Genomic DNA, 26,174 nt, shown 5'->3' with positions numbered 1-26,174 from the left:
ATATTGGTTGTAAGTAGGGCATGTCTTGCAAGAATCTCGTGTTCTACGTCATCATGAGACGGTCCTGGGTCAATCTCTTGGCACAAAGTCTCATGTTTAAGGTCCCCGCGAGACGCTCTGTGGCAATTCTCTTTCGTCTCGCGGGTCTTTTAAGTGTCTTCCATGATCTTAACGTGAAGATCACGTCTCGTCTCCCGTCATTCTCTCCCAGGATTTTTTTTTATAATAGAGAGACATATATATGTATATATATATTTCTTAATATTCACATCTATTTATTTATTTATTTGAAGAGCTTCTGTTAAAAAAATAATCCTTGGGATAAGTAAAGTTTCTGCTTTCTTTTTTAACAAGCAAATTCCTTATCTATCTATCTATCTATCTATCTATCTATCTATCTATCTATCTATCTATCTATCTATCTATCTATCTATCTATCTATCTATCTATCTATCTATCTATCTATCTATCTATCTATCTATCTATCTATCTATCTATCTATCTATCTATCTATCTATCTATCTATCTATCTATCTATCTTGATGCCCTATTTTAATAAAATGTGCTATAGCCTTAAACTGTGGTGAGATTCTGTTTACTTTGTGTTTTCTAAATAGAAACAGTAATTCTTTTCTGCCTGAAACCTTCAGCGCACTGTTTGGAAGTCTTTGTTTCTTTCTCATTTCAATGAAAATTATTTGTTACTATCAGTGCTCTCTTATATTCTAGTCACACAAGAAAAGATACACATGGTTCACTTTTTGATGGGTGCACCCACTCTATTAAATATGCCATATCCAAATCAGACAAGAAGCAAACAGACCATATGGGATGTTACAGGATAACTTCACCACACTATATAAAATATGGAAAGAAACTGAGTCTCTTTAAATTTCTTGTGATCTCATCCGGCTTCAGCTATTAAGATTTCCAAAGGAAGCTACTCATTTAGAAACCCTCTCTTCATTTTCATTTTCTCTGTCCTTCCTGCTCTTTCTGTCTGTCATACATGTGGATTGCACTGTAGCCAAAGAGCATAAATTCCCTTATTTATTGCAGAGCCATGTAAAAGCTGTACGTCACTCTAAAGCGAGCGTATCAAGCAGCCCAAATAATAATGAATCACAGCTGTAATAACAGGCATTGAAGCATGGGTGCCCTGCAGTGTGTTATTAGGGGACTTTGAGAAGGGCGATCCCGGAAAAAAGAAGCCATATGGAAAATTGAAAAGGATTTGAGAGACAGAGAGAGAGAGAAAATTAAAAGAAAATCATAAATGAACCACTTTTCTTTTTGGTTCCATACAAGTTTTGTTAGAAATATGGCTTAGCAGCTTTAAATCTGCACCACAAACAATAGTAAGATTTGAGTTATACAAATATAGTCTGTGCAAGGCACTTTATAAACTAAAAGTCTGATTGGACTTATCACTTAACTGTGCTACTCCTCTAGTCTGGCTCTATAGTTATATGGATTTCATGAAATTGCTATTAATATTTACAACATTCAAACGTTCATATCTTTTAAAAGATCACAGCATTACAAATATATTTTTAAAGGTCATTGACAGACAATAACCCACCAGCAATTAAGAGAACAGGGAAATGCTATCATAAACATGTTTCAGTTTCTCAGTTCTTGCCCTCTGTCAGGTTCCACACTTGCTAGTCATTGGCAGAACATGTCAAGTTAGCAGTGGAATTAAAGTTTGTGCTTTTTAGTGTGTCACTGAAAATGTGTCCTTTACTTTTTTGAAGATTCCCTGGCATTATTGCCTTTGGTGTTACCAATTCATAAATAGGAGAGGTTTTTTTCTACACCTTATATCTAGACACAGTGCCAAAGTACTGCTGAGATGGTTTTAGCAGGGTGAGGTGCCTCTATATTTATATTAATTTGCATTAGGGACATAAAAGTCTTAATTCCAGAAATTCATCCATGACACCCTAGGGGACCTGAAAGCAACACACTGCAGCTCCCAGAGATACGTTCAAGCTACTCCAAATAAAGAAATAAATAAGGACCATGATATTTATTCTGCCACACATGTGCATCAGAGGATCACTTTCCGAATTCTTCATAGATATGTGATACCACTCCAAGCCAAGAAGGGCTGATGCCCCTAGCTGCCTTGTCTTCTTTTTCCTCCACAACACAGAGAAACTGCCCAGTGAGGGAAACTGACTTTGCCCCTTCTGGTTCCTGGGCCATAAAAACAAGACCAACTGGAAAGAGGTGTCACTTCTGGTTTAAGCAACCTAAGGAGGGGAGCTCCATAGCCTACTCACAAGATTGTTGTACTAGCCTTTTGTTGTTACTTTTTTGAATGCCATTATGAGTTGTTTGTATTTTCCCTGCAAGTAAACAGGCAAATAATTTGCTGTTGTAAACCCCAAAAATTTGCTTTTGTATCAGCATGTTATTCACTTGGATGACTAAACAAAAAACAAAAAAAAAACCAATGAAAAGTATAGCCTTGTTCTCATAATGCTCTACGTAATACTTACATTGAGCTATTCTCTTTCATGTAATAATATTTCTAGGATAACTATCTCTATGAATTGTGTTACACATGTAAAGCACTTGGTATCATTTGTATGGGGTCTAAATTTGTTTTTTTATAAATTGACATGATAGATATTTTACAAGATATCGAATGATCGACGGGTTGATTAAGAAAAGCTGGAGCCCAGCCACATAGGGAGTCTGCAGTTAGAGAGAAGAGTCTGCAACTTTGTATATTTTCACCCAAAAATAGTGATACTGCTTTTTCCATGTGTTTATGATATTTCTGTCTATTACTGTGTATGTCACTTGCGCCTGTGTGTTTGTCCTCTTCAATGGTTCTTAGGTTTGCTTCCTCTTGACTTCTGTGAAGAGAATGAAGGCTTTGTTCAACAGCCCAAGAGGAAGCCATTTCAAAGTCAGGCATATATACAGCACTCATCTGGAATGCACATCGCCAATCAATCAATGTAGACAAGCAAGAAAGTACGTGTTCACTGATAAGATTATCTGGTGCTATGCCGTCATGAGCAATCTCTCCCATGGCCTCCATTAAATCACCTTAACCCCATTAGCCATCAAATCCACATGACAACAAGCCATAAAGCAGTCAAAACAGACAAATGAAGCCAGACATTAAGGTAAGATGATCCCAATCAGACACAGATGCAGCACTATCTGACGTCCAAGTGTCTACCCCTCACTGTGGATAGACAGCAAAAGATGAAAGTAACAGCTGTGCTGTCTGAAGCATCATGCCTAGAAAACAATCAGTAGTAGGTGACTTGTGCCAGTACGTGAGAGTCAGAGCACTCCATGTCCTCTTGACTTACAACTGTAGGCCAAGACTGAGTCATCAGTGTCTGGATGCCACTGTATCGGGTCAGAGGGAGAAGGTCAGTGCATTGGTTAAGAAACTGGGAGAGAGAGAGAAGACTCAAAGATTAGAGACAGGTAATGATTGAGTCGGGTTGAAGACAATAGTTCAGACCATGGTGACCTGCATTCCATCAAAGCTAAGGAGTCAGGCTATCATAGACAGGAAGTCAGAGTACTCAGTTAGACTTGAGAGATTGGAATCCAGGTCATTAGAGAGTAGTGTTAATGCATTTAGACTGAGACAAGTGGCTAGACAATGCCCGAGTGTGTCTCTCCCCATAATGAATGTCTATGGAGTAAATCCTGTCAACTCTACCCATTCCACATGGTTTTGAGCAATAGAGCTCTCTTTATTTTAGCTACCCTAGCCAAAATCTCTACCATGTGGATATACCACTGTTGGGCTGAGGTAGATACTGTAGGCTATGCTCAACATGTCAAGTTCTTCCTTTTTCTAGTCCTGCTACTTTTATTTATCATGCCTCTTCAAATGAAGAGACGAGAACAGTTGGTGGCTATTCATGTTTTCAAGTCATTGTCTTTATAATTGGTACAAGACATCATCATCATCAAAATGTTCACCAGTTTAAAGGCCATTCTCCAGGTGATTCTGCTGACTCCCCTTATTGCAGTTCACTAAAATGCTAAAAATGAATATAGTCGATCATTGTGAAATTCTGTTTTCCATTCCAGTGTCCCTAGAGCTCAAAGATTCATGAAGTGTGAATGAATGTACTTAGGTGTATATGACTGGGTAGATACAATCTGTACGATACAGAAGATATAGCTGATTTCTTCTGAACCTATAAGAACATTTTTTGCTGCTTCCAGATCATTAACGAAATCACCTTTGACTGTATGCTCTTATAGTTAGTCAGCTAGACATATGAAAGTGAGGGAGACTGACAGATCTAACTTACTTGTCACTAACCTCAACCTGGCACAATTTAGTTTGCTGCTAATGTAAAAGGTGTTTATTTTTTATTGTAACCAGTTCTCTGCTAAAAGTCTTTCGTTTGGATATTTTGGAGCAAAAGAACTAAAGAGGTGACCCACCCTTACCGGCTTGATTGGTGGTGATGGTGACTGCAGCAAATAGTCGAGGGCCAGAGCTCAAGTCTGAAACACCATTGAAAGCCTCCACCTCAAACGTATAGTTGGTATGAGCCAAAAGGTCAGTGACGGTGACTGTAGAGTTGAATAGCCCTGTTTGCTGAGGCAAGAAGTGGACAGCATCACGGCATGGCTCACAGTGGCGGTTGTTGGAACCACACTTCTTGCACACCACACTGAAGGTCACATCCTTACGGCCTCCTGTGTCCAAAGGCCAGCTCCAGTCCAAAATGACAGAGGTTTCATTGATGTTGGAAATTACATTCCTTGGAGCAGAGGGTGGTCCTAGAAATAAAGAAAATACATAGTGAAGAACTTCTCAAGTGATGCAGCATTATGATGAAGGGAAACTTCTTATCATCAGCATCAAACAAGAAAAAATGTGTTGGAGATCTGGGAATAGATGGAGCCCATGCTGATATATAGAAACTATACACATACAATACATACCGGTTAATATATAAGTAACCAGTGATTCAAGTGACTACCAGCCCAGTTCAAGCACTGGTTACATGTATGTTTATTTAAAATCTAGCCAATTTAAAGACAATCTATACAATTGGAATTGTTTTTTTTTAATAATGTTAAATTACCCAGGTTGGCGGTCCCCAGTTTGAAAACCATTGGCTTAGAATAAGGCATGGATTACCACTATTAAGGAAAAATAACTTTGAAAATGAATCACATGCATTAACTTTGACAACCCTAATATAAATATAAAACTGTACTGAAACATTTCACGATCAGGTACAAATAATTTTACACATACAGATTTCCTCTGCCTCCACAAAAGGTGCAATAATTGAATAAAATCCAACATTTGTTACAGAAGGTCTTTCTTCAGGCTGCCACATACAAATCTATTGCAATAAAAAATAACTCAGAAGACTGTCCTTTAAACAAGACAAAAACCGAGTTTCTCAAGTTCATTTAAGCAAAATACAAGAGGCTAAATACAATTCCTTAAATTAAGCAGCGAGTATTATTTCTCCTCCACCAATCTGTCCTGCCCAGATTATAAACCTATTTCTGTATCCCACTCAAAAACCATACAGTGACAAATATACCAAAATCATATGCAGAACCCAGCATAACATCATTGATCCAGAAAATATCCTGCAATTTCATGCTAAACTTGAGAAATACATTACCCCTAGTATTTTACTTTTGTAGAATTACATCAGTTACACCTAACGGACAAATCAGATTTGACATCTAATAGATAAAATTTGTGGGAGGCCATGTATTCATGCTTAATACTGCTGACAGCTTAAATGCTGCGCTACAAGGCACCATACCTACTGTAATAAAAAATATCATTATGTCTAAATATCTGTTCTCTTTTTTATTGTTCTTTATATGTCACCAGGAAAAAGAAAAATTAAACTAAAAGAAAAGCACTACCTTATTCTGAAACATTTTGCTCTGAATAACAGCTTACTCCTCATAGCAATTCTTAAAATTATCTAAATAACTTCTGTATTAAACAACAGTCCAATAATTACCTATGCTGAATAGAACACAACACCACAAATCCTCGGTACAAAAGTTATTACAGCAATTTCCTACTGCTTTGTCACCATTGCAGACTCACACTGCAATTTATTGCAGCTCAACATTCATACCTTCATTGTAGAAATTTATTCTAAACAATCAACCAAAAAGCAGAGATATGTAAGTCTAACTCATGGTGGATCACTTGGAATGTTGAGCATGGCTCTGATTTCATTAGCTGAATGTTGTTTGAGGATGCAACAAAATTCTTCTTACTGAAACAAAGTGGAAAAACACACAGAATGTACACGGGTGTCCATTGATGAATAGGGGCAGATTCTGCTCCCCCGCTGGAACACTTCCCTTCCTTACATTAATTTTCTTCTGTTTTGTGTTGCTTTATGTTGCTTTATAATAACCTGCTGACATAATGACTCAGTAGATATTGAAGAAAGTTCTGTGGACAACTAGTTAGAAAAGGTATGTCAATTCCCAAGAAAGTCACCTTGCAGAATGGTACAAGATATCTCATGCCAGCAAAATAATGCTGAAGAGACTGCAGTTATAATGTCTGATGACCACAAAACAGCAAATGGGTAAGCCGAATTGAGGAGAGGAATGAAAACACAAGGAGAAACCTCAGCAATAAATTGGATAACCCATTATGTAATGAAATAAAAAATGTATGTTATTGATTAAAGCAAAGGTATTGGTTGTGCGGAAAGACAGACCCCCAGGCACAGACAGACACCAAATGTCCATAAACACACGTTTATTATTTTATATACTAAACAGCACCACGATGCCTAAATCAACCAGTCTCTTTAATCTCTCAATGCTTCTGCCGCCTTTACTCCTCTCCTCCCAAGCTCTGACTTCTTCCTCCCGACTCCGGCTCGTCTACTGGAGGGAGGTGGCCTTTTTTATAACAACCTGGATGTGCTCCAGGTGCTCTGTGATGATTTTCCGGCGGCACTTCCTGGTGTGGCGGAAGTGCTGCATGAGCACCCGAAAGCACTCTGGGTGTCCCTGGAATTCCTTCCGGCAGCACTTCCAAGTGTGGTGGAAGTGCTGCCATCCAGGGTTCCATAATCATCCGGGCGCCCCCAGGCGGTGGCCACAGGCCCCAACAGGGATGAGCTTCCCAGCTCTGTTCCCGTGGCCCCCATGCAGACCAGGGCGGCTGCCCTCTCGTGGCCCAGGGCTGGTATTGTCCCTCTCGTGGACCTTCCAGGCGTCCCGGCTGGGTAGGCTATCCCCAGCCGTCTGCCACAATTGTGTTGGCTATTATACATTAATACCCTGATTACAATGATCTGCCACCTGAAGATCTTATAGGACAATGAACAAATACTAATTCAACCTGCACATACTGTAGAAGAGACAAATGACTAAAATGGGAAATAAGTTCATATAATTTTATTTACATAGTATAAATGCTGAACTTATCATGAGGAAGCCAAATAAGAACCCGAGAACAAAACTTATTTATGCATTTTTATTTACCATGGCATTTTTTGAGTTGAGCCTTATGTTTCATTTTATTTTGTTTGTTTATAAGGATACTGAATTTTTAACCTCCCTAGCATTAGACCTGAGTGTCACTTGGGCTGTGAAAACAGTGCTAAAAGCGTTAGTCCTGAGTGTAACTTGGGCAACTGCATAGACTTGTCTCATGTAAGCGTTAGACCCGAGGATTAACTCAGGCTGCAAAAATGTTAACAGCATTACTCTATCAATGGCATAGGTGTGTCTTACATACGCATCAGGCCTGGAGCAACGATGTAGACTCGTCTTCTCCTAGCCATATAATGGCATCTCATAAGAAACATTTTTCAGCAGTTTAGGTGTTGCACACTCTTGACAGTGATACAAGCAATGATGCTGAGGGGCCTCTGATCAGCAGGGATGTTGGTTATGTTGGTTATGAAGGTGGATGGATGGATGGATGGATAGATGGATGTTTGTTTATATTTAGTAATGTTGTCTTTTTGTTTAACTTGAGCCAAATGTTTTGGGTAGCCTTTCAGAAGCTTCTCTCCAGGCAGTGAAATTGCAACAGACAGTAAAAACGAAAGTGATTCTGACAAATCCAAAAGTTTCTGTTGTTCCTGCTTAAATTAAATCAGCACTACCTTATTTTGATTTTGTGGGGGAGCCAAGAATAAAAGTGAACATTGAAAGCCAAGATCCACTTACTTACCTCAAAGACTGAAAGTATTGTTGTTGAGATGAAACGTTACGCTGAACAGCGTAGGGTAACTGACCGTACACCAAAGCAATTTTCCTGTTCAAAGTTATACCACAAAAAAGACATATTTTGATAGTATATACGGTATTAGCACCATTATTATTATTATTATTATTATTAATTTCATATGATTATTGTTATTATTCATTCTTATTATAATTTGTATCACTATTATACATTTTACACTTCTGACTTTGTTTTTTTAGTGTTTTGCACGTTTTATAGTAGAAAGATGAGATTTATTTAAAAAATGTATTTTTTCTATAAAAAAATGCAATGCTTTTTACATGTTTTTTTGAGAGAAAATGCAACACTAAGGCGGTTAATATTGTACCCGGAGGCTAGGCTTATAAATGGAAGTAGAATACTAACAAGATAAATTGAATTGAACTGAATCTATGACATGCCCATGACATCATAAACAGTCAAAAGACTCATGAATATTAATAAAAAAATGTTCAGATGCTAACTGAGAAATACAGAAAGAGCAAGATTATCTCAGGGTTAGCATACTGCACTCACAGCTCAAAAGCCCTACAGCAGACATTGTTGTGTGGAGTTCCCAATATGTCTCTTTATGTTTTATTTTCTTTAGGTACCTTGGATTTACTCTCATGTCAAAAACAAAATGAATATTAGGTTAACTTGAAAGTCTAAAGTTGCCCTGTATAAGTGTTCCATATTTAGGCTAGTTTCTGAAATAAACCCAAAGTTTTTAGATCAGAGTCATAATCAGAGCTGAATTTTAGGGTCTTATGGCATTTTCTGTATTGAACTCCATTTTCCGTAACCCTCCTTAGGGTTGCATCCCACACTACTAAGTGCATGGTCTCCAGGGTTGTGACTTTGAGATCATCGGCACGATGGGATAAAAGGTCAGCATTTACACCAAGCTTTACCAATCTGCAGATAAATCCTTTAAACACAAAAAGAAACACTTTCTTTGCTATTGATATTTATGTCTTTCCTGATTTTTGACTTTGATTCTTGTCTCTTATTTGGGTTTTGGCTAATTTGTTTATATTTTATTTGTTTGTTTTTATTTGCTTTTTGCAGGTATCTCCCAGTTCATCTAAAAAAATTAGTTATCTATCTCCAGCAGAGCCAGAACAAACAGGCTTTAGTTTCCACAATCCTTCATTTGATCAAGTGGGTTACATAAAGGACAGACAGACAGACAGACAGACAGACATATAATAAATGTGTGATAGATAGATAGATAGATAGATAGATAGATAGATAGATAGATAGATAGATAGATAGATAGATAGATAGATAGATAGATAGATAGATAGATAGATAGATAGATAGATAGATAGATAGATAGATTAAGAAGTTTAGATTGTTAAAGAATTTGGTTCAAAGAGCCAGTGAATGAACTGAATCAAGAAATCTATAAAGCAATGCTATTCCCAGTAAAAAAATATGACCATGTGAAGTGGATCACCTGGAGCAGGAGTAAAAGGAAATGTTTCTGGATTCATTTAAAGCAGCCAGCTCAAGTTCAATGTTAACAGCACTTATTGAGACCGAAAACACTTACTGAAAAATATCAGTGAGTTTTAAATTAGATCAAATCTGAATGTACACTGGAGTCATTTATTACAAAGCCTTTTGTAACACCTTCTTAAAGTTTATAATGTGTTCTATTTAACTGAATAGGCGGGATAACTGTCAGGATGTGCAAATTTATATGTTATGGTTTTTATACATAACAGGAATGAATGATTTACCGTTGTATTTACAATTTCTTTTGTTCTTACAATAAAACACAAAATGAATGCAATACACACATACTTTATATACACATTTCTCCATACATCTTCTGAATCTGCTCTTTGTAGTAGAGAGTCAAGATGAGCCAAAGCCTTTCCTGGTAGAATCAGCTTTGAGAAAGCAATCAAACCTTAAAAGGGAAGCTAGTCAAATACACATAGGCATACTGAACAGGATGAACTAAAATATTTAATGGGCACATTAAATGGTTAAATAATATTAGGACATCTTTATTTTCAAGAGCCTTTGACTTAAAAAGGAACTTCTGTGTTTAATTGTTTTAAGACAAACCATGAATCAAGAGAGATTTAATGGATTATCTATGATCTCCATTGAAAGGGAACTAACAGGAAGTTTAGATTACAAGGATTAATAGTAGAATTTGCTGCAGTGAAAGTTAAGATTTTTTAAAATAATCTGCTATGATTCTTGCAAATTAGCCTTATATATTGTATAAATAATACTGATATTTTAATGACTCTTAATGTGGTCTTAGTATATTGTGTTTCACGGCCAAAGAAATCTCTTTTTCTCAATGAATACTAATCTCTCTATTTTATAAAAAAATCCTGGGATGAGAGATAATTTTTCAGAGAGATAATTTCAAGTCCCACGAGACGAGACTTTGTGCCAAAAGATTTAAACACGCCCACTGTCCACTCACCTCTCATTCATGTGAATGCTATTGTCAGACACAGTTCCTGTGCTCTCTGCTCTTATAAATTTTTATGTTTTCCTCATTTTAATACAAGACATACAATCTGTTCGTTTACTTCGATGTAGTCCTTTTCTGGACAATAATTTTATATGTTCTAAATGAAATGTCAATGACTAAGCGAAGAAGAAAGGGCAATGAATTGAAAAGAGACCCAAAAGCGTCGGAGAGAAAAGAATTCAAAAAAGAACAATAATAATCTGCAAATTCGCAAAATAAGGAGTTATAATCAGCCCGGACCAAGTAGAACTGAAAACCTAACAGGTCCAAGCGGGGGCGGAAATAAAAGACAAAGAGTAGAAGACAAAGTAGACTGTCGTAAAGAGTTTCAAAAACGTTGGCGTGATACACATGCAGAGCAGGTTAGAGATTATGAAAGTACTAAAATTTGAAAGTCTCAAAAAACTGATAGTAAAGTTTGCATTAGCGCTAACAAACAGAAATTATTACTCGGTGAAATAACGGAACAGCAAAAAGAGATCAAATACTCTTAATGGACATAGGTGATATGACAGAAGTATGTAGATATTGTTCTGTTTTAAAGTTTAAGTTGAAGATTTGTAGATCGTCTAATTCGTGTTGCCATCAGGGAAAAGTAGTGTTTCTTCCCAATAAAGAGGCGTATCCCTGAGAAATTAAAGATTTGTTATTTGGTGAAAGTGAAATCCACAAACACTACACGTAAAATATTAGAATCTACAATAATCTGTTCGCATTCTTATGATTCAATGCTCAAAATGTACATTTACACGATTCAGGACCACATACTATGAGAATTTGTGGCCCCGCAACAAGTTTAATTTCAAAGAAACCACAATTCGTTCAGGTTTATATTTATGATCACGGAGAAGCAATGCAACATAGAATCGAAAGAGTTAAATGATCGGACATACTAGAAATTCTACAGCCAATAATGGATACAAATCCATACGTCCAAAAGTATTACACTTTACCCGAAATTTATCTTAAAAACAAACACGGACAAAGAAGTTTTCTTGGATTTCTTATATGAATCTGAAAGATCACACTCACATATATAATAAACCAACGTGATGAATTGTCAGAGATAATAGTTTCGAAAGACAGAGATATCAAAGACAGAGTTTATATTCGTGTTTATCCAAAAGAAAAGCATGATACGGGAAATGACTAGCATGTAGTGATCGCATGGGGGTTGGCAAGTGAAGCGAGCAGGGGGCCGGACCCCCAAGTTATATATAAATGACAATATCTTCTAGGAATCTTCTAAACCCTTCAAGGGGTGTCCCTGATGCCTGAGCCTTTAATTAATGTATTAAAGTCATTACATTATTGAAATTAATTAATCTGTTGGCCTTTGATACTGGTAAAATGATAAACTCCAGGTGATATAGACATATTAAGTTTCTGGAGTATCATGAGTACTGAGAAATATCACAGTCAACTTAAAGTTAAATTTGTTACAGATGACTTATTTTTGACCTTGGCTACAATGACCAAAATACTTCACTCAAATAAATAAAAAGACTCACTAGATTAGGCATTAATTTTTAGAAATTTGTTGATACAAGAAAAAAAAGATTGACATCATGGAAGACACTGATGCAAAAATCATTAAACTGAAAGAATGCAAAACCTGATCAGCTATTGATCAGATCATCATTAATTATAAACTACTAATACGGCTCAGATCAGAGAATATTTTTTCTGTGAAAATTTGTCCCTTGATTAAATCTATTTGATGACTCCTGCCATAGGCTTCTCAAACTAGATACCCTCTAAACTAAGGCTGTGCTTTAATTGCCTGGCCATGAAAATCACAAACAAACACATACACAACTCTTGCTCCTTTAAGGCTGAATGGTATGCAGCCACAGCCATGGCACTCCATGGAATTTTTTCCAATATACCACAAGGTATGCAGTCATATGATTTTTCTACTTGTGGTAAGCAGATATAGACAGAAGTGGCAGTCTCTGATGATTCCTCAATCATAATGAGTTAATCCACTGTTTCACAACCAGGATAGAATCCACATTGTGTTTCAGTACTCTGGCATAAGGGAGGTTAAGAAGTCTGATTCCTCAGTAACTGGGACAAAAAATCTTGTCCACATTTTTAATGATGGAGACCACCACCTGAACACTGCCAATTTTAAGACATTAACTCTGCCTTAAAACATAAAATTGAAGAGATGGGTTTGTCCCACAATATCCAGCACTTTCAGTATTTCTTGTCAGATCTCATCCATGTTTATCTTTTACCACCACAAAATGTTTTAATTATAAAAATGACCACAGCCACATAGATTGACCCAAAGCCAAAATTTCTGGCACTACTTCCTCTGGCATACAATGTGGGAGTTTCTCAAAGTGCTCTTTCTACTTCTCAAAAATATTCCTGTTTGAGGTCATTGTGACCATGGTGTGTTGAGTGGCCTTGTGTTCCTCAATACATAACATATCATTTATCCATTCTTTCATGAAATGACCTTAGGTTTGAAATTAGGTGCCATATGGATAAAACTTATTATTATTATTATTATTATTATTATTATTATTATTATTATTATTATTATTATTATTATTAATTACATATGCTTTCTATTGTCACAAAAGACTTTCTTGAAGAAATAAAGACCAACACATTCATTCATCTAATAATAATTCTAATGTTATTGGATTTTATGAGGAAAGTAAATAAACTAGACATAATTGTGGCTTCACAGACAGCCTTTACTAGTACAGCAATCCAATGTTATTTTGTAAGCCCTCATAATGAAACAAAGTGTAGTGCTACATGCTGAGACCTGCAGTGATGAGGCTGCAATGGTGAGTAAATAATGAAATGAAGATGAAAATGCTATTTATAAAAAAAAATGAAAACACAATTTGTCTTATTGCCAAACCCCAACCAAGACATCATAAATAATTTAGCTAACAACTGGATTTAACTTGCATTCTATTATTTGGTTCAGAATTGAATACTCCTATATTTATCAGTTAGATTATATAAATTTAATTATCTTCTTTGCTTCATATGAAAAGGTTGTAGTTGTGTCTATACTTCGTTGTTTATAATTTTCCTCCAAAACAACAAATCACAACTTAAAAGTATAATTGGTGCCATATTGTACCAGTTTGAACAAGGACAGATGACATAACTTATTACCTCTCCTTTATATAAAGTATCTTTCCATAGTGAACACCAAAGCAAAGTATTTTCAAGCATAGGACAGAGGAGTCTGAGTGTTTGGGCTTGCGAGTGTCCTGGATAAAAACCAAGATCCAGGCCTTAATGACCTCTTGGGCACAGCCATCAGCAGTGTGTCTGTCTGTGGAGAGAGTGTTGTCTCTGGTGACTCTTCCTATGAAGTCAGTAGATGGATTGGGAGAGTATGGGGGGTCATGAGGTTGCTGGAAAGGGGTGTGTGGCACTCCTGATATCTATGCAAAAGGATGCAGGTCCAAGTCTTTAGAGTCCTGGTGCTTCCTGTCTTACTATATGGTTGCGAGACATGGATGCTATCCAGTGACCTGAGACGAAGACTAGACTCCTTTAGTACAGTGTCTCTCCGGAAAATCCTTGGGTACCATTGGTTTGACTTTGTGTCAAATGAGCGGTTGCTCATGGGGTCCCGAATGAGGCACATTACCTGCATTGTGAGGAAGCGTCAGTTATGGCACTATGGCCATGTTGCGTATTTCCACGAGGGTGATCCAGCTCGTAGGATCCTGATTGTTGGGGACCTAAAAGCCTGGACCAGGCCAAGGGGTCGCCTACATAACACCTAGCTGCAGCAGATAGAGGGTCATTTCCGGAGGGTGTGACTGGACCGCGTGTCTGCCTAGGGGGTTGCCAACCAGGATCCTGAGTTGTTTCGTTGTGTGGTGGGTGCGGCAACGCACTGTACCAGTGCATGCTCCCCAACTTGACTTGACTTGACAATTAGAGCATTGGGATTTGAGGAGATAATAATGCGCATTACTCCTGCAGTTTGTTTGTGTAGTTGGTTGGAAGATGTGCCCTATTAAGGAAGGGGAGTTCTGGTTTGGGGGAATGTAGGATGAATAGGAACTTACCACTTGCCTCATACTTTTGTTCTACATGTGTGTGCTTGGGGTTTAATGAAAAATGATCTGTTAACCATAGGAATTTGAGGCGTGTGGATACAGGATGAGCATTTATTGGATTTAATATCACATTCATCTTCATCTGTCTTTATGATAACTCAGATTATGAAATGCAATTCATCAGCCTAACTAACAGAATAACTGAACTTGTCTTATACGTTGCAAGCTATGTTAAAAGATAAATGTTCAATGAGTGCCCACTGGAAATGAACATTCTATCCTCCTTGGATTGCTGATTTCCTGTAGCCTAGGTGAATTAATTACACTCCATATACTTTTGAATGGTCATCACATAGTTATGGAGACTTCTGCTCCGCCTGAAGAGAAAAGAGGAGGGCAGCAAAGATGTGCAGACTGATTGGAGCACATTACCATTCCTTCAGGGCTTTACATCAAAGATACTATGGTATACTCTGCTTGCTGTTCTGAATTACACTAAGAAAAGAGGAGTGATGAAACCATGGTGGTTATTAAGTAAAGGCAGGTGCTGTTTTCTGAAATTTCTGAAAAAGAAATCATATTGTCATTGAGCCCTAACTGAAATACTTGTCATGTCCCCGTACTAGCCTGCTTGTCAAAGTAAAAGTATCACTGACTCAAAGACTAAGAGGCTGGTCTAAACCACCCCTCATCCAGTTACAACTAAATGTTCAGAGTTTTTGCACATTAGGTGTTAGATATAATCCTTCTGGCTTATGGGTGTATAGTTTTATTTTTTTACAGAGGACATGTAGAAATCTACCGGGTATCTTCATCATGTGAAAATAACTTCTGTACAAAAACTACATAGGAAATATGGGAACATATAGACCCCAACAGTAGTCTTGAACATTTCCTGTATAGAGTATCATGCTTAATGTATAATCCATGTATCTTTTTTTGCAATCTATTTTTAAATTATAATCATATATAAACTAAAATATCAAAAAACGTATTGGCTTCAGCAGACCCCTGTGACCCTGTATTAGGATATGGCGTGTTGGATAATGGATGGATGGATGGAAAAACGTTTTCAGAAAATATGCAAATAAAAGAATAACAACCTCCCCAATAGCACCCTAACCTTGCGAGGAAGGAAAATGAACAAAGTGACAATATGGAGCCTGAATGACTACCAGAAAGGGCAGCATCCAACAATAGGTCTTGGGGAAAACAAACAAACAAACAAATAAATAAATTAAAGTAAGCAGATCAGTCTCATGTTGTTACTGACTACCACATTTGATAATAGATAAAAAACTTTGATGTTAGTTCTAGATGATCTATTAATCCCTAATGATGATAACTGAAGATGGTTTTCCTAAAGTGAAAATAAAAAAACCTAGAAACATTCTAGCAAGAGGGTTGTCCAAGTGTGGTGAATATGGTACCCCAAAAAAATATCCTCTGTTCTCTTCTACATGAAAAATATGTGGAGGAAAATTAGGGAGCAGTGGTGGATAAAGCCACTGAAAAATATTTATGAAGAATATCATGTAAATTTTAAAAAGTTTAAATGAACAGGCTGTTGATTATTGTTTTTGGAGGACAGAGTGATATTTTAAAAAATTGTATACTAGAATAAAATGATGAAGGATAGGAGATCACAAGAATCCATTTATCCTAACATGCAAACCCCTAGACATGCTGCTGATTAGTTAAACCAGACATTGCTTTGCAATATTTTCTATGTATTTGCTTAGCAAACTGCCCAATGTGGCTGTCTACTCTGGAGTTCATAAGTAGGTATGCTGCATGTCACCAAATTTTAGGAGTTTTAGTGAATGCAGGGATTGGTGAAAGTAGGGAGTGTTCTAGCCAGAGCCAGTCAATCCATTAGACAACACAGATTAAAGTTAAGGGGTGCTGTTCATGTAACTCAAGAGCCGTGCACTCCTCAGCTTTCCACTTCACTCCTCTATCAATGCTACGGACACCAAGGGGCACCATTTTGGAAACTAAAGGGACACACATTTCCCTAGGGTTCCATAAGGGCTTTGACCAACACTGATTCCTGCAACAGTTAACACCAACAAGAGTACAAATCCAATAGCTAGGTCAGAATTGCAGCAGGGTCTGTGGCCTGTTTCCAGCCACTACATCCTCTCCCAAACCTAAGTACATGATTTTTTCAGCACCCCCTCACTTTAAGCAGACTTACAAAATACTCGCGACATATTTAGAAAGCCTTGCATTTCAGAACACAGGTACTTTATTAATTCTAATGTGCCTTTTCACTTATTTGAGGAATTATAGCAGAAGAAAAAAAGTAAGTATGAAGATATTACTTCAGAACTCAAAAAGAACTTAAAGTTAGTTGAAAGGTACTGAATTCTGAGCATTCATAGAAGGATACCCCAGAACAGAAGGCTTTTAGGTTTTGTACATTTTCCAGAAAAACCCTAGATGTTGCTGTATCAATTATTACACTCTTCTTTATTTTCACAAATTATCATAAGTGCACAACAGAAAAATACTGGAACATTAAATGTTCTGCCAGCTCATCATTTTTAACGTGGTATGACTTTATACAGTTATACCAATTTATCAGAATGGTGTGGAAACAGAAGAAAACAAGCAGTTTTTTTAAAGCCAAATACACCCCCATGATAATCTCACTTTCTATTTCCTCATACAAGTTGCCCAGGTTTGCTGACTTGTCAGCCTGACATAATTACAGTCCTCCTGTTGAGTGCAGTTTACACAAATTGTAAAGAAGAGCCGACCACTGAGAGAAGACAAAGGTGCATATATTTATTGTAAACACCAAAGCCCTTATCATACAGGCAACTTTTTGTCTAAAATAATCATCCACCATTAATGCATTCTTATGTATAAAAAGAAAAGTTACAAGAATGCATTCTGTTGTACAAGTAGCTTTGTTAAACACTTTCATTCTTAACGTTAACTTAAGATATGCAGACCTGGTCAGACTTGCATGTGAGTAACAAACTTATTTTTTCCTTATTATTTTAATGAATCACTTTAATTTTGCCATTCCCTGCAAAAATTACTGGTGTAGGTGGAGTTGGGAGAAGGAAGGGAAGTGGGTACCTACTTGTGCAAGCCATGGAGGCTGGGTCCTTCAGTGCTCGGAAGTAGTTCTTTTCACACTTGCAATGCACGGCTCCTTCTTCATGGCTGTAACTGTGTGGAGGACACTTGGCACATTTCATATTCCCAGAGAAGGATTTGTAGAAGCCAGGTCTACAAACTGTAAATAGAAGATCAAGGATGGTAGTTATACCAAAAACTTAAACAAGTGTGAAGGTTAATCTGTTTAATTGAAACAACTGCACTCAAAATAGAATTACAGGAAGTAGACATCAACAGTAATATATCAAATGGGACAGCAGTGGACCTGTGTTTGCACTGCATCTTGCTATTTTGTAAATTACATTGGTCAACAAGCATTTTGCTACTGGGATTCTTTCACCTGTTCTTTAACGAATTTCACTTGCTCGACTGTAAATCTGAAAACCGTTTTCGTCAAGCACGTCCCATTTTTTAGTTATAATGTCCCAGGTCTTGGACAACTAGGGTGACTGACAGTAAACATGGATAACCATTTTGATAAATACCAGTAATTCTACTAGGGATGCCACACGCTGCTAACAGCTGTAAGTTGTTTACCTTGTCATTATTAATTTTATTTAAAAATTATTCATTTTTAATTTGCGGAAAAAATATTTGTTATTAATTACCAATTCTTATATGACTCTTAAGCATAATGACACAACTCAGACTTGATGCTGCAGTAGGTAGTCGGTTTTACTGTTTTCTTAACATAACATTGCATTTCAGGACATTTTGTTCATTAGATTCACCATTACTTTGAAAATTCTGTCAAGGCAATGAACAGAAACGTCAATGAATTTAAGCATTTAAGAAATAAGTTTGGTCTCGAGAAAAGTGAAGCCAAAAAAAAGGAAGCTGTTTTTGTTGGTCCTGAAATCCATGAACTGATGCCTGATGATGAGTTCAAAAGGGAACTGAAGCCCACTGAATCAGCAGCATGGGCATTCATGCAGGCTGTCCAGAATTTTCTTGGCAGTCACAGAGCAGAGAGTTATGCTGAGCTTGTGGAGAACATGCTGGTATCGTCTTCTGGTTTGTTTTCAGAATAAACACATCAAAACAATTTTGGTGGGACAGAGTTCAAATTCCAGATATTGTCTTGATATATTAATATTCAAACGTGTCAAAACATCAATGATATGTATCTCAAAAACCTGATGTACTAGCTTAATTCCGATTTCACATATGAAATCAATGTGAAAAACTTAACAAAGAACTGGTCAGAAGTTCCCAGTAGCAAACAAAAAATATTTTTTTGTAGACCTGTGTTATTGAATCTTGCTAATATTCATCCTCTAAGGCAAATCTCTAATTCATGTAAGGCCACTTAGTTATGTTGTTTGAATGCAAAACCCCTTTCTATCCCATTTAAAGTTCAATGGAACATTTTGTAATATTTCTCTGTCTTACGTTTGGCAGCTACAGATCCAAATTGTTGTTCTTTTTACAATAAATGGATAATATATAGTATTTATACATGCTGTTTGGTTTCTTACACCAGTGTACATTGAAAGATGCAACTACTATATTATTCTGTGCTGCAAGATAAAATTAAAAGAAGTGCATAATATCATGAGAAATTTGACAAACGAGAGGAGACCATTTAGTCCTTCAAGATGGTTTGCTTAGCTAATAGCCAAGCTATACCAATATCTCATCCAGAATCTTCTTATAGGTCATCAAGTTTTCTGCTTCAACTACATGTTTCGGTAGTCTGTTCAAGATTTTCACAACTCTTTGTGTAAAGAAGTGCTTCTCGCCTCCAGTCCTAAATACATTTCCCTTTAATTTCCACTGATGTCCTCATGTACATTTTCGCCACTTAGATCACCTAAAATTCTGATCTGTGCTTTTCTTTATCAGCAGCATTAATGTTAACCTGAAAGATCTACTCTAGAACACCTGAAAGCACCTGGAAGAAAAAATTCTCAGTTCATAGCCTGCTAAACACAGACCTAAAACAGAATGTTGTATTGGGCTGCAGTCATACATACACACATATGTATATAGGGACTTTGGAAGGGGCCAGACATCACTGGAGCCCTACTTGCTTTACATAGAAATGAAACTGTGCTCAAAATCCTCAGTGTATACCTTGCTTTGCTTTCCTGTTAATTATCAATACCATCAATATATAAGCAATCCCATTATCCACCAGTCACATCAGATTCTGTACCACAGTAGAACATCTTTAATGCAGGAATGCTTTGACCAGCTGTACTTGTATATAATACATTCCAACCTTCTGTAACTTATTTAGTTTCTATCTTATGAAAGTGGTTAGGTATAGAATCCTTTAGTGATCTTTATAAAGATATTTATGCATCTTTTCATATGTTTTCCCACCAATACACTATTTTTTCCTATATGCAAGTTGGACATTATTTTAAAAAGTTTATTCATAATTTTCCTCACCTTCCACCAATGCCTATTCTTGAAGAAACTCTGGCCGCTTTTGATAAAAATACAGTTATCATTCCTAGATGTTTAGAAACAAATCTGAAAGATTTTACCCTTAGTCAATCTCAGGGAATGGTGGGAAAATGAACCTTATTCGAATTTCAGAAAAGGAATGGAGCTCAGTCATTCAGAAAATCTGTTCCTCTTCAATTTGTGCAAAGCATACTAACAATTCATAAATACTATACACTACACATATTTACATCAGTATGTATCACAGAGAAATGGTGGTATATTCTTCAAGATAGTTTTTAAAAAACACAACAATTTATTAGAAAAAAATACATTACTCCACTTCTAACAGACCCCTCCAAGATATTAATATGGAATAAGGCCTGTTTAAAGAGTACATTCTGTAGAAGTTTGAATGATGTTGCTTCAACTGCCAGATATAAGTATAGCTGCTTTCTTCCCCACAAATTTTCAGGCAAGAGAAGCCTAGAAACAGGAGTAAGAGTAAAATAACTATTTTAATATATTCTTGATTATGATGTTGCAGTAGAGTAGCAACATGATACATTTTGGTTGAACATGCAAGTAGGAATTACATTACACTATGTACTGTATATGTAACACTTCTGCTACTACTACTACTGCTACTACTATAGTTTATCTAAAAATTACATATTGGGCACAAATGCAGTGCCTATGAAATGTATTCAGCCCTTGGTAGTTTCACATTTTATTATTATATAACATTCTTCTTTGCAAAAGTACTCAAACTCTGTCAGGTTGCATAGGGATTGTGAGTGAACAGCCTTTTCCAAGTCCAACCACAAATCCTCACTAATTTTATACATGAGGCTTCCATACTAAAATTTTGCATAAGCTAGAAAAGCAAAAATGGTGTACATACAACAAAAAAATTGGATTTATAAAATGTATGTATACCAGCTCCCATGCCAAGTAACTTTTTAAATCTCAAAATTAACTTAAAGACATGTGCATGTGCTTTAGCCTCTCCCCATCACCTCCCTCCAGTAACAATGAGAAAGATCTTAGGAGCACGTGCTGATACAGCATATTACCTCACCCACCAAATGACAAATCAACTCAGGATCCCAGATTAGGACCCGAGTGCAGCCATGCAATGGGTGACACCTCAGCACCACACTAGAATAGAACAGTGTGAATTTTCTTATGGTGACTGAAGTGCCAGCTGGTTGGAGGGCCTACATGTAGGGCTGGATGCAGATTAATGTCATACTCAGGACGGAGCAATTGCAGGTTAAGGGCCTTACTCAAGGGCCCAAAGAAGTAGAGTCACTTTTGGTATTTATGGGATTCGAACCGGCAACCTTCCGACTGCCAGTGCAAATACCTAGCCTTAGAGCCACCACTCTGCCCAGTAACAATGGATGACCTAAAAAAAGCCTATTTTGAATATTCATAACCTAATCATCATAAAAATTCAGCCATGTTCCTGAGTGACATCTTTACCTTCATACCATGTGAGAACACAAAAAATGAAACTTCAGAGGATGTCAACTTGAGGTATTACTGACATTTGGCAGAGTTTAAAGAGTGACTAGGGTGGTCTGCTCTCCCAACAACCACTCAAATGTACACTGTTACATAAAAAACAGTCTGAAATATATGATATTTTTCCTCAATTTTAAGGTCACAATGAATGTAAACATTTTAATGAACAAATTAAGCACCAATGATGCCGCGGTAGCACTGTTGTCTAATAAGGAGGAGTCTGGAGGTTGCATCCTGGGTGCTCCCTGAGTGGACTTTCCACATGGGTTGGTGTGTGCTTGCTACAGTTTCCTCCCACAGTCCAAAGACATGCAAGTTAACTGAAGTGGTGATGCTAAATCCCCCCCTGATGTGTGTGAGTGTGTGTGTAATGGCTGCCGCTCTGTCTAAGGTTTGCTCCTGCCTGCGCTGCTGCTAACTGGATTAGGCTCTAGCTACCCCCTGCTCTTGATAAGCAGGTTTAGAAGATGCATGGATCAATGAATAGCATAAACTGTCCTGCCTAAAGCAACTTTCAATTGCACTTTGCCAATCCTTATTACAAATAGAGAAAAACACTGCAGACTACAATTTCAATTACAGACTAGTTTACTATTTCTGATTTAACTTAAGCAGGTCAATTTTATCTTGAATATGTTATATACAGAATTTTTCTCATTTACACACCTGACAGACACTCCAGTCGGCAAACAGATCCTTGGATGTTGGGGTGAGCGATTAAAACAGTGGTGTGATTGATTGGCTTATGCCAGCCAGTACTAACAGCAAAGTGGTGGCTAGAGCAAATCTTCATCATAAGTTATATACTCATATATATCACCGTGACAAAATATTTAAAAAACAAAAATGTTGTATCTGTTTCTTTGATAAAGCAAATAATTAGCAGAAAATGTTTCAACTTGAAAATCAGTTAACTAAGTTACACTCAGATGTTACACTATGCATTCATTTTCTAACTTCTTAAAATAAGAAAGTGCTTACTTTGCCACAATTGAAATGCATAGAAAAACAAACTTAAAAACACATTTTCCATCATTTGAATATTTGCAATGGTGTTTGTGTCTTTTCTTGTGATGATAACTTATAAGCGAAATTAGACTTCCCAGGGTCATCCTCTTAGACTTGTGTGCTGAATCAAAACACAAAGAAACCATGTGATCCCTGTTTTGTTTCAAACACCAGGTTTAAAAAATGGATGGATGGACGGACTTCAGAATGTGACTGATGCATCATTGAAATGTGCAATGAAACAAGATTTTCTGCTCATTTCATTGTCCTGCTACCTGAAGTCGCTAAAATGCCAACACCAAAAACGTTTGTGTAGGACTTACAGATGGATGAAACTTTCTGCAACTGTAAGCCAATTTCCACACCAAGTTCAGGTTTTATAAACTTTGACTTTTATGTAAGAAATGGTTTTATGCGCGAGCCCCTGGACTTTGAGTCGGCAACTCCAGGATCTTAACATTTTTTTTTTGCCATTCATGTGTAGCGTTGGCTTTATGCTAGGAGATGTTCACTTGCTGGGAAAAAAAATCTTCTCCCAAGGTGTAGGTTTCTTGTACACTGCATCAGGTTTTCTTCCAGGAACATTAATATATTGGTCTGAATTCATTATACCTTCTACCCTCACAAGCCCTGCTTGTAGAGAAGCATCCCCACAGCAAAATTCCCCTACCACCATGCTTCATGCTTGGGATGACGGTTTTTAAACAATATGCACCGTTTGGTTTATGTCAAGCATTGTGTTTATTCTGATGACTAGAAAGCTCAATTGCGGTGTCATCAAACTTCTCTTTGCCATTCTTCCATAAACCTGTGACTGGTGAAGCACCCCAGTAACAGTCTTTCCAGTCTCACCCATTATAGACTGTCACTCCTTCTCTTAGAGGTTTACCTCAGTAGTCTTCTTGTAAGGTCACTCAGTTTTTGTGTACTGCCTGCCCTAGGAATATTTACAGCTGTTCCATACTCTTTCCATTTCTTAATGAATAATTTAATTATATGTACTCCAAAGGATATACAGTGATTTGCATATTTTCTTGTCTCCATCCCCTGACTTGTAATTTTTAACCACCTTTTTATTTAGTCGTTTGGATTGTTCTTTTTGCCTTCATTGTGTAGGTTATGCTATGATACTGACTACCACAAGCTGGACCTTTCATTTATACTCTTATCAATGGAAACTCCTTTACTACAGACAGGTGATCTCCATTGAGCTAATTATGTGACTTCTAAAACCAATTGGCTGCACTGGTAATGATTTAGATATATAAGGTGAATACTTAGGCAATGGGTTATAGTGTTTTTTATATTTTTAATTCAATTAGATCATTTTGCAGAGATCTCCTTGCTTTCACCTTGACTTTAAAAAGGCTTTTTCTGTTGATCAGTGTCAAAAAAGCCACTGTGATTCAATGTTTTATAAAAATAAAATGTGAAAACATCCAGGGGGGTTGTTTAATTGTGGAAGAGTTTTGGGGTGACGCTATCCTGAAACATAGATTCTTTTATTCCCATGCCAAGACTCGTTATTACGTAGACCCACATATATTTCCTCCACCCCAATTCTTGTTCTCTTATCCTTGTACTCACACTCACTTGGCCTGGTAAGAGACACAGTCCACAGCAATAGTACATTTGCACTTAGTACTATGAACCAACTTTACCCAGAAATAACTCATACTGTGCTTCACATTCCCAATTGTAGACCTTTCCTCCTATTCTATATACCCCAGATGGCAAGATAGAGCAACACATCAAACAGGGGACCAGTTTAAATTTTTATTCAGTCATTATAAGGTGTCTTTCCACCACAGGAACTTTATTTTCAGGAGCCAATGAGCTCCTGTATAATGTAGGCAGCATACCAGGGAGGTGGCTATGAAGAGCGACGGAATGCAAAGTGTGACACAATTGAGAGTTCATTGGGTATGCTCATGACTTCTTTGGTGAGATTTTTGCTTCGATGCAGTGCATCACACAATGCACCAGGGAAGCATCTATGAAGAGTAATGCAGAGAAAGGTACAGTGCTCTACCTTCACCAATAATTCTTCAAAGTCTAAACCACTAAAAGATTTGAAGGTTTGGTCCAGTGCTTTTGATCAACCAATCAGCACAATTCATTGCCCGAGCTCCATCCATGATAGTTTCTGATTGAACAAAATGAACACACCCTAGAGTAGAAGCTAAAAGAAAGATTAGGAACTACAAATAGTCAGAGATCCTATGGTGTGAATACTACAAAGGTTACTGACTTTCTATAAAGTCTTTGGTTCCTGTGAAAAGTCTGGTGTGGTGGGAAAGCATATAGTTTTTAAATTAATATGTTTCAGTGTACCAAAAGCAGAAGTGAAAAGCAAATGGATATGACAGCATATAACCTTGATACTTCAGGAGCTGTAACAGAAACTCTTAAGGTTACATTGCTATATCTCACATCTTGGATCTTGTGTTCTTCCTTTTTCTCCTCAATCCTGGTTCTCCTCCTTTCACTTGAAACTGCTGACTTTTTAAAGCTTGTCAAGGCCAAGATAAACATCTCTAGCCTGTCTCTATTCAATGTCATTTTCACAGAATATATCAACACAAGTTCATGAGATGAGAATGCAAGAAGATATCCAATGGATTGAGGGCTTCATTTTTACGCATGTGTAAAGTCCCGAAAAGTGACCGTTTTACCTTTCACAGCAAAAAGTTCCATTTTTGCTAGTTCAACTTCTCTGCCTTCTATCTGCTAATATTTAAACTGAATGTTCAACACTTGCTGCTTTTACAGAGGTCAAAAGATCAAGTAAAAAGATGAATGTACAATTTCACATCATGAAATATTGTCTACCAGTAACGGCGCACTGCATGATAACATGCAGTTACGCATTACACTTGACTTGAGCATTCATATTTTTCATACTCTTTCTCTGTATATTTAGCATTCATTTGCTCAGAGGTTGATGCACTTGCTGCTTCCTCAGCAGCTCTTCTTTTCTCCACCCTAGCAGCCCGCTTCTTCTCTTCTTTCGTCTGCATCTTTTCGCGTTAAAACTGATACGTCAGTGTTTGCGTTTAGTATGTTTTCTTTAATTTATCATTTAAGCTGGCGTTTAAGTCTTCAATCTGCCTCAAGATTGATTTAAGATATGAAGAGGTAGGGGAAGTGATGGCGAAGGTGGTAGGGAATGAGAATGGAGCCAGTACACCTTTTTATAGGCACTGCATATCATTTGAAATTGTCTAGAATGTATCCTGGACAACACGCAAATTTTGTATGCTGTAACCAGGTACTCAACACACTGGGTCATACATTTTGCGAGTGAGACTTTTTTGGCTTA

At 37.1% G+C, this 26,174-nt stretch overlaps 1 protein-coding gene across 5 annotated transcripts in view; it reads right to left on the bottom strand.

Annotated features, from left to right (window-relative positions):
• Positions 1-26,174, bottom strand: part of epha3 (eph receptor A3) — a 214,022-nt gene that overhangs the window by 91,031 nt on the left and 96,817 nt on the right. For 3 of the 5 annotated variants that reach the window (XM_028799857.2, XM_028799853.2, XM_028799854.2), the window contains exons 4-5: positions 17,883-18,038; positions 4,441-4,782 (exon numbers count right to left, since the gene is read on the bottom strand). In XM_028799857.2, coding sequence (XP_028655690.1) covers positions 4,441-4,782; positions 17,883-18,038 — 498 coding nt within the window. The remainder of the gene's footprint in view (positions 1-4,440; positions 4,783-17,882; positions 18,039-26,174) is intronic. The other 2 variants (XM_028799855.2, XM_028799856.2) reach the window with 1 other exon arrangement.

This window comes from Erpetoichthys calabaricus, chromosome 4, assembly GCF_900747795.2.
Source record: "Erpetoichthys calabaricus chromosome 4, fErpCal1.3, whole genome shotgun sequence".
Lineage (NCBI taxonomy): Eukaryota > Metazoa > Chordata > Cladistia > Polypteriformes > Polypteridae > Erpetoichthys > Erpetoichthys calabaricus.
This window is presented reverse-complemented; position numbering and strand designations above follow the sequence as displayed.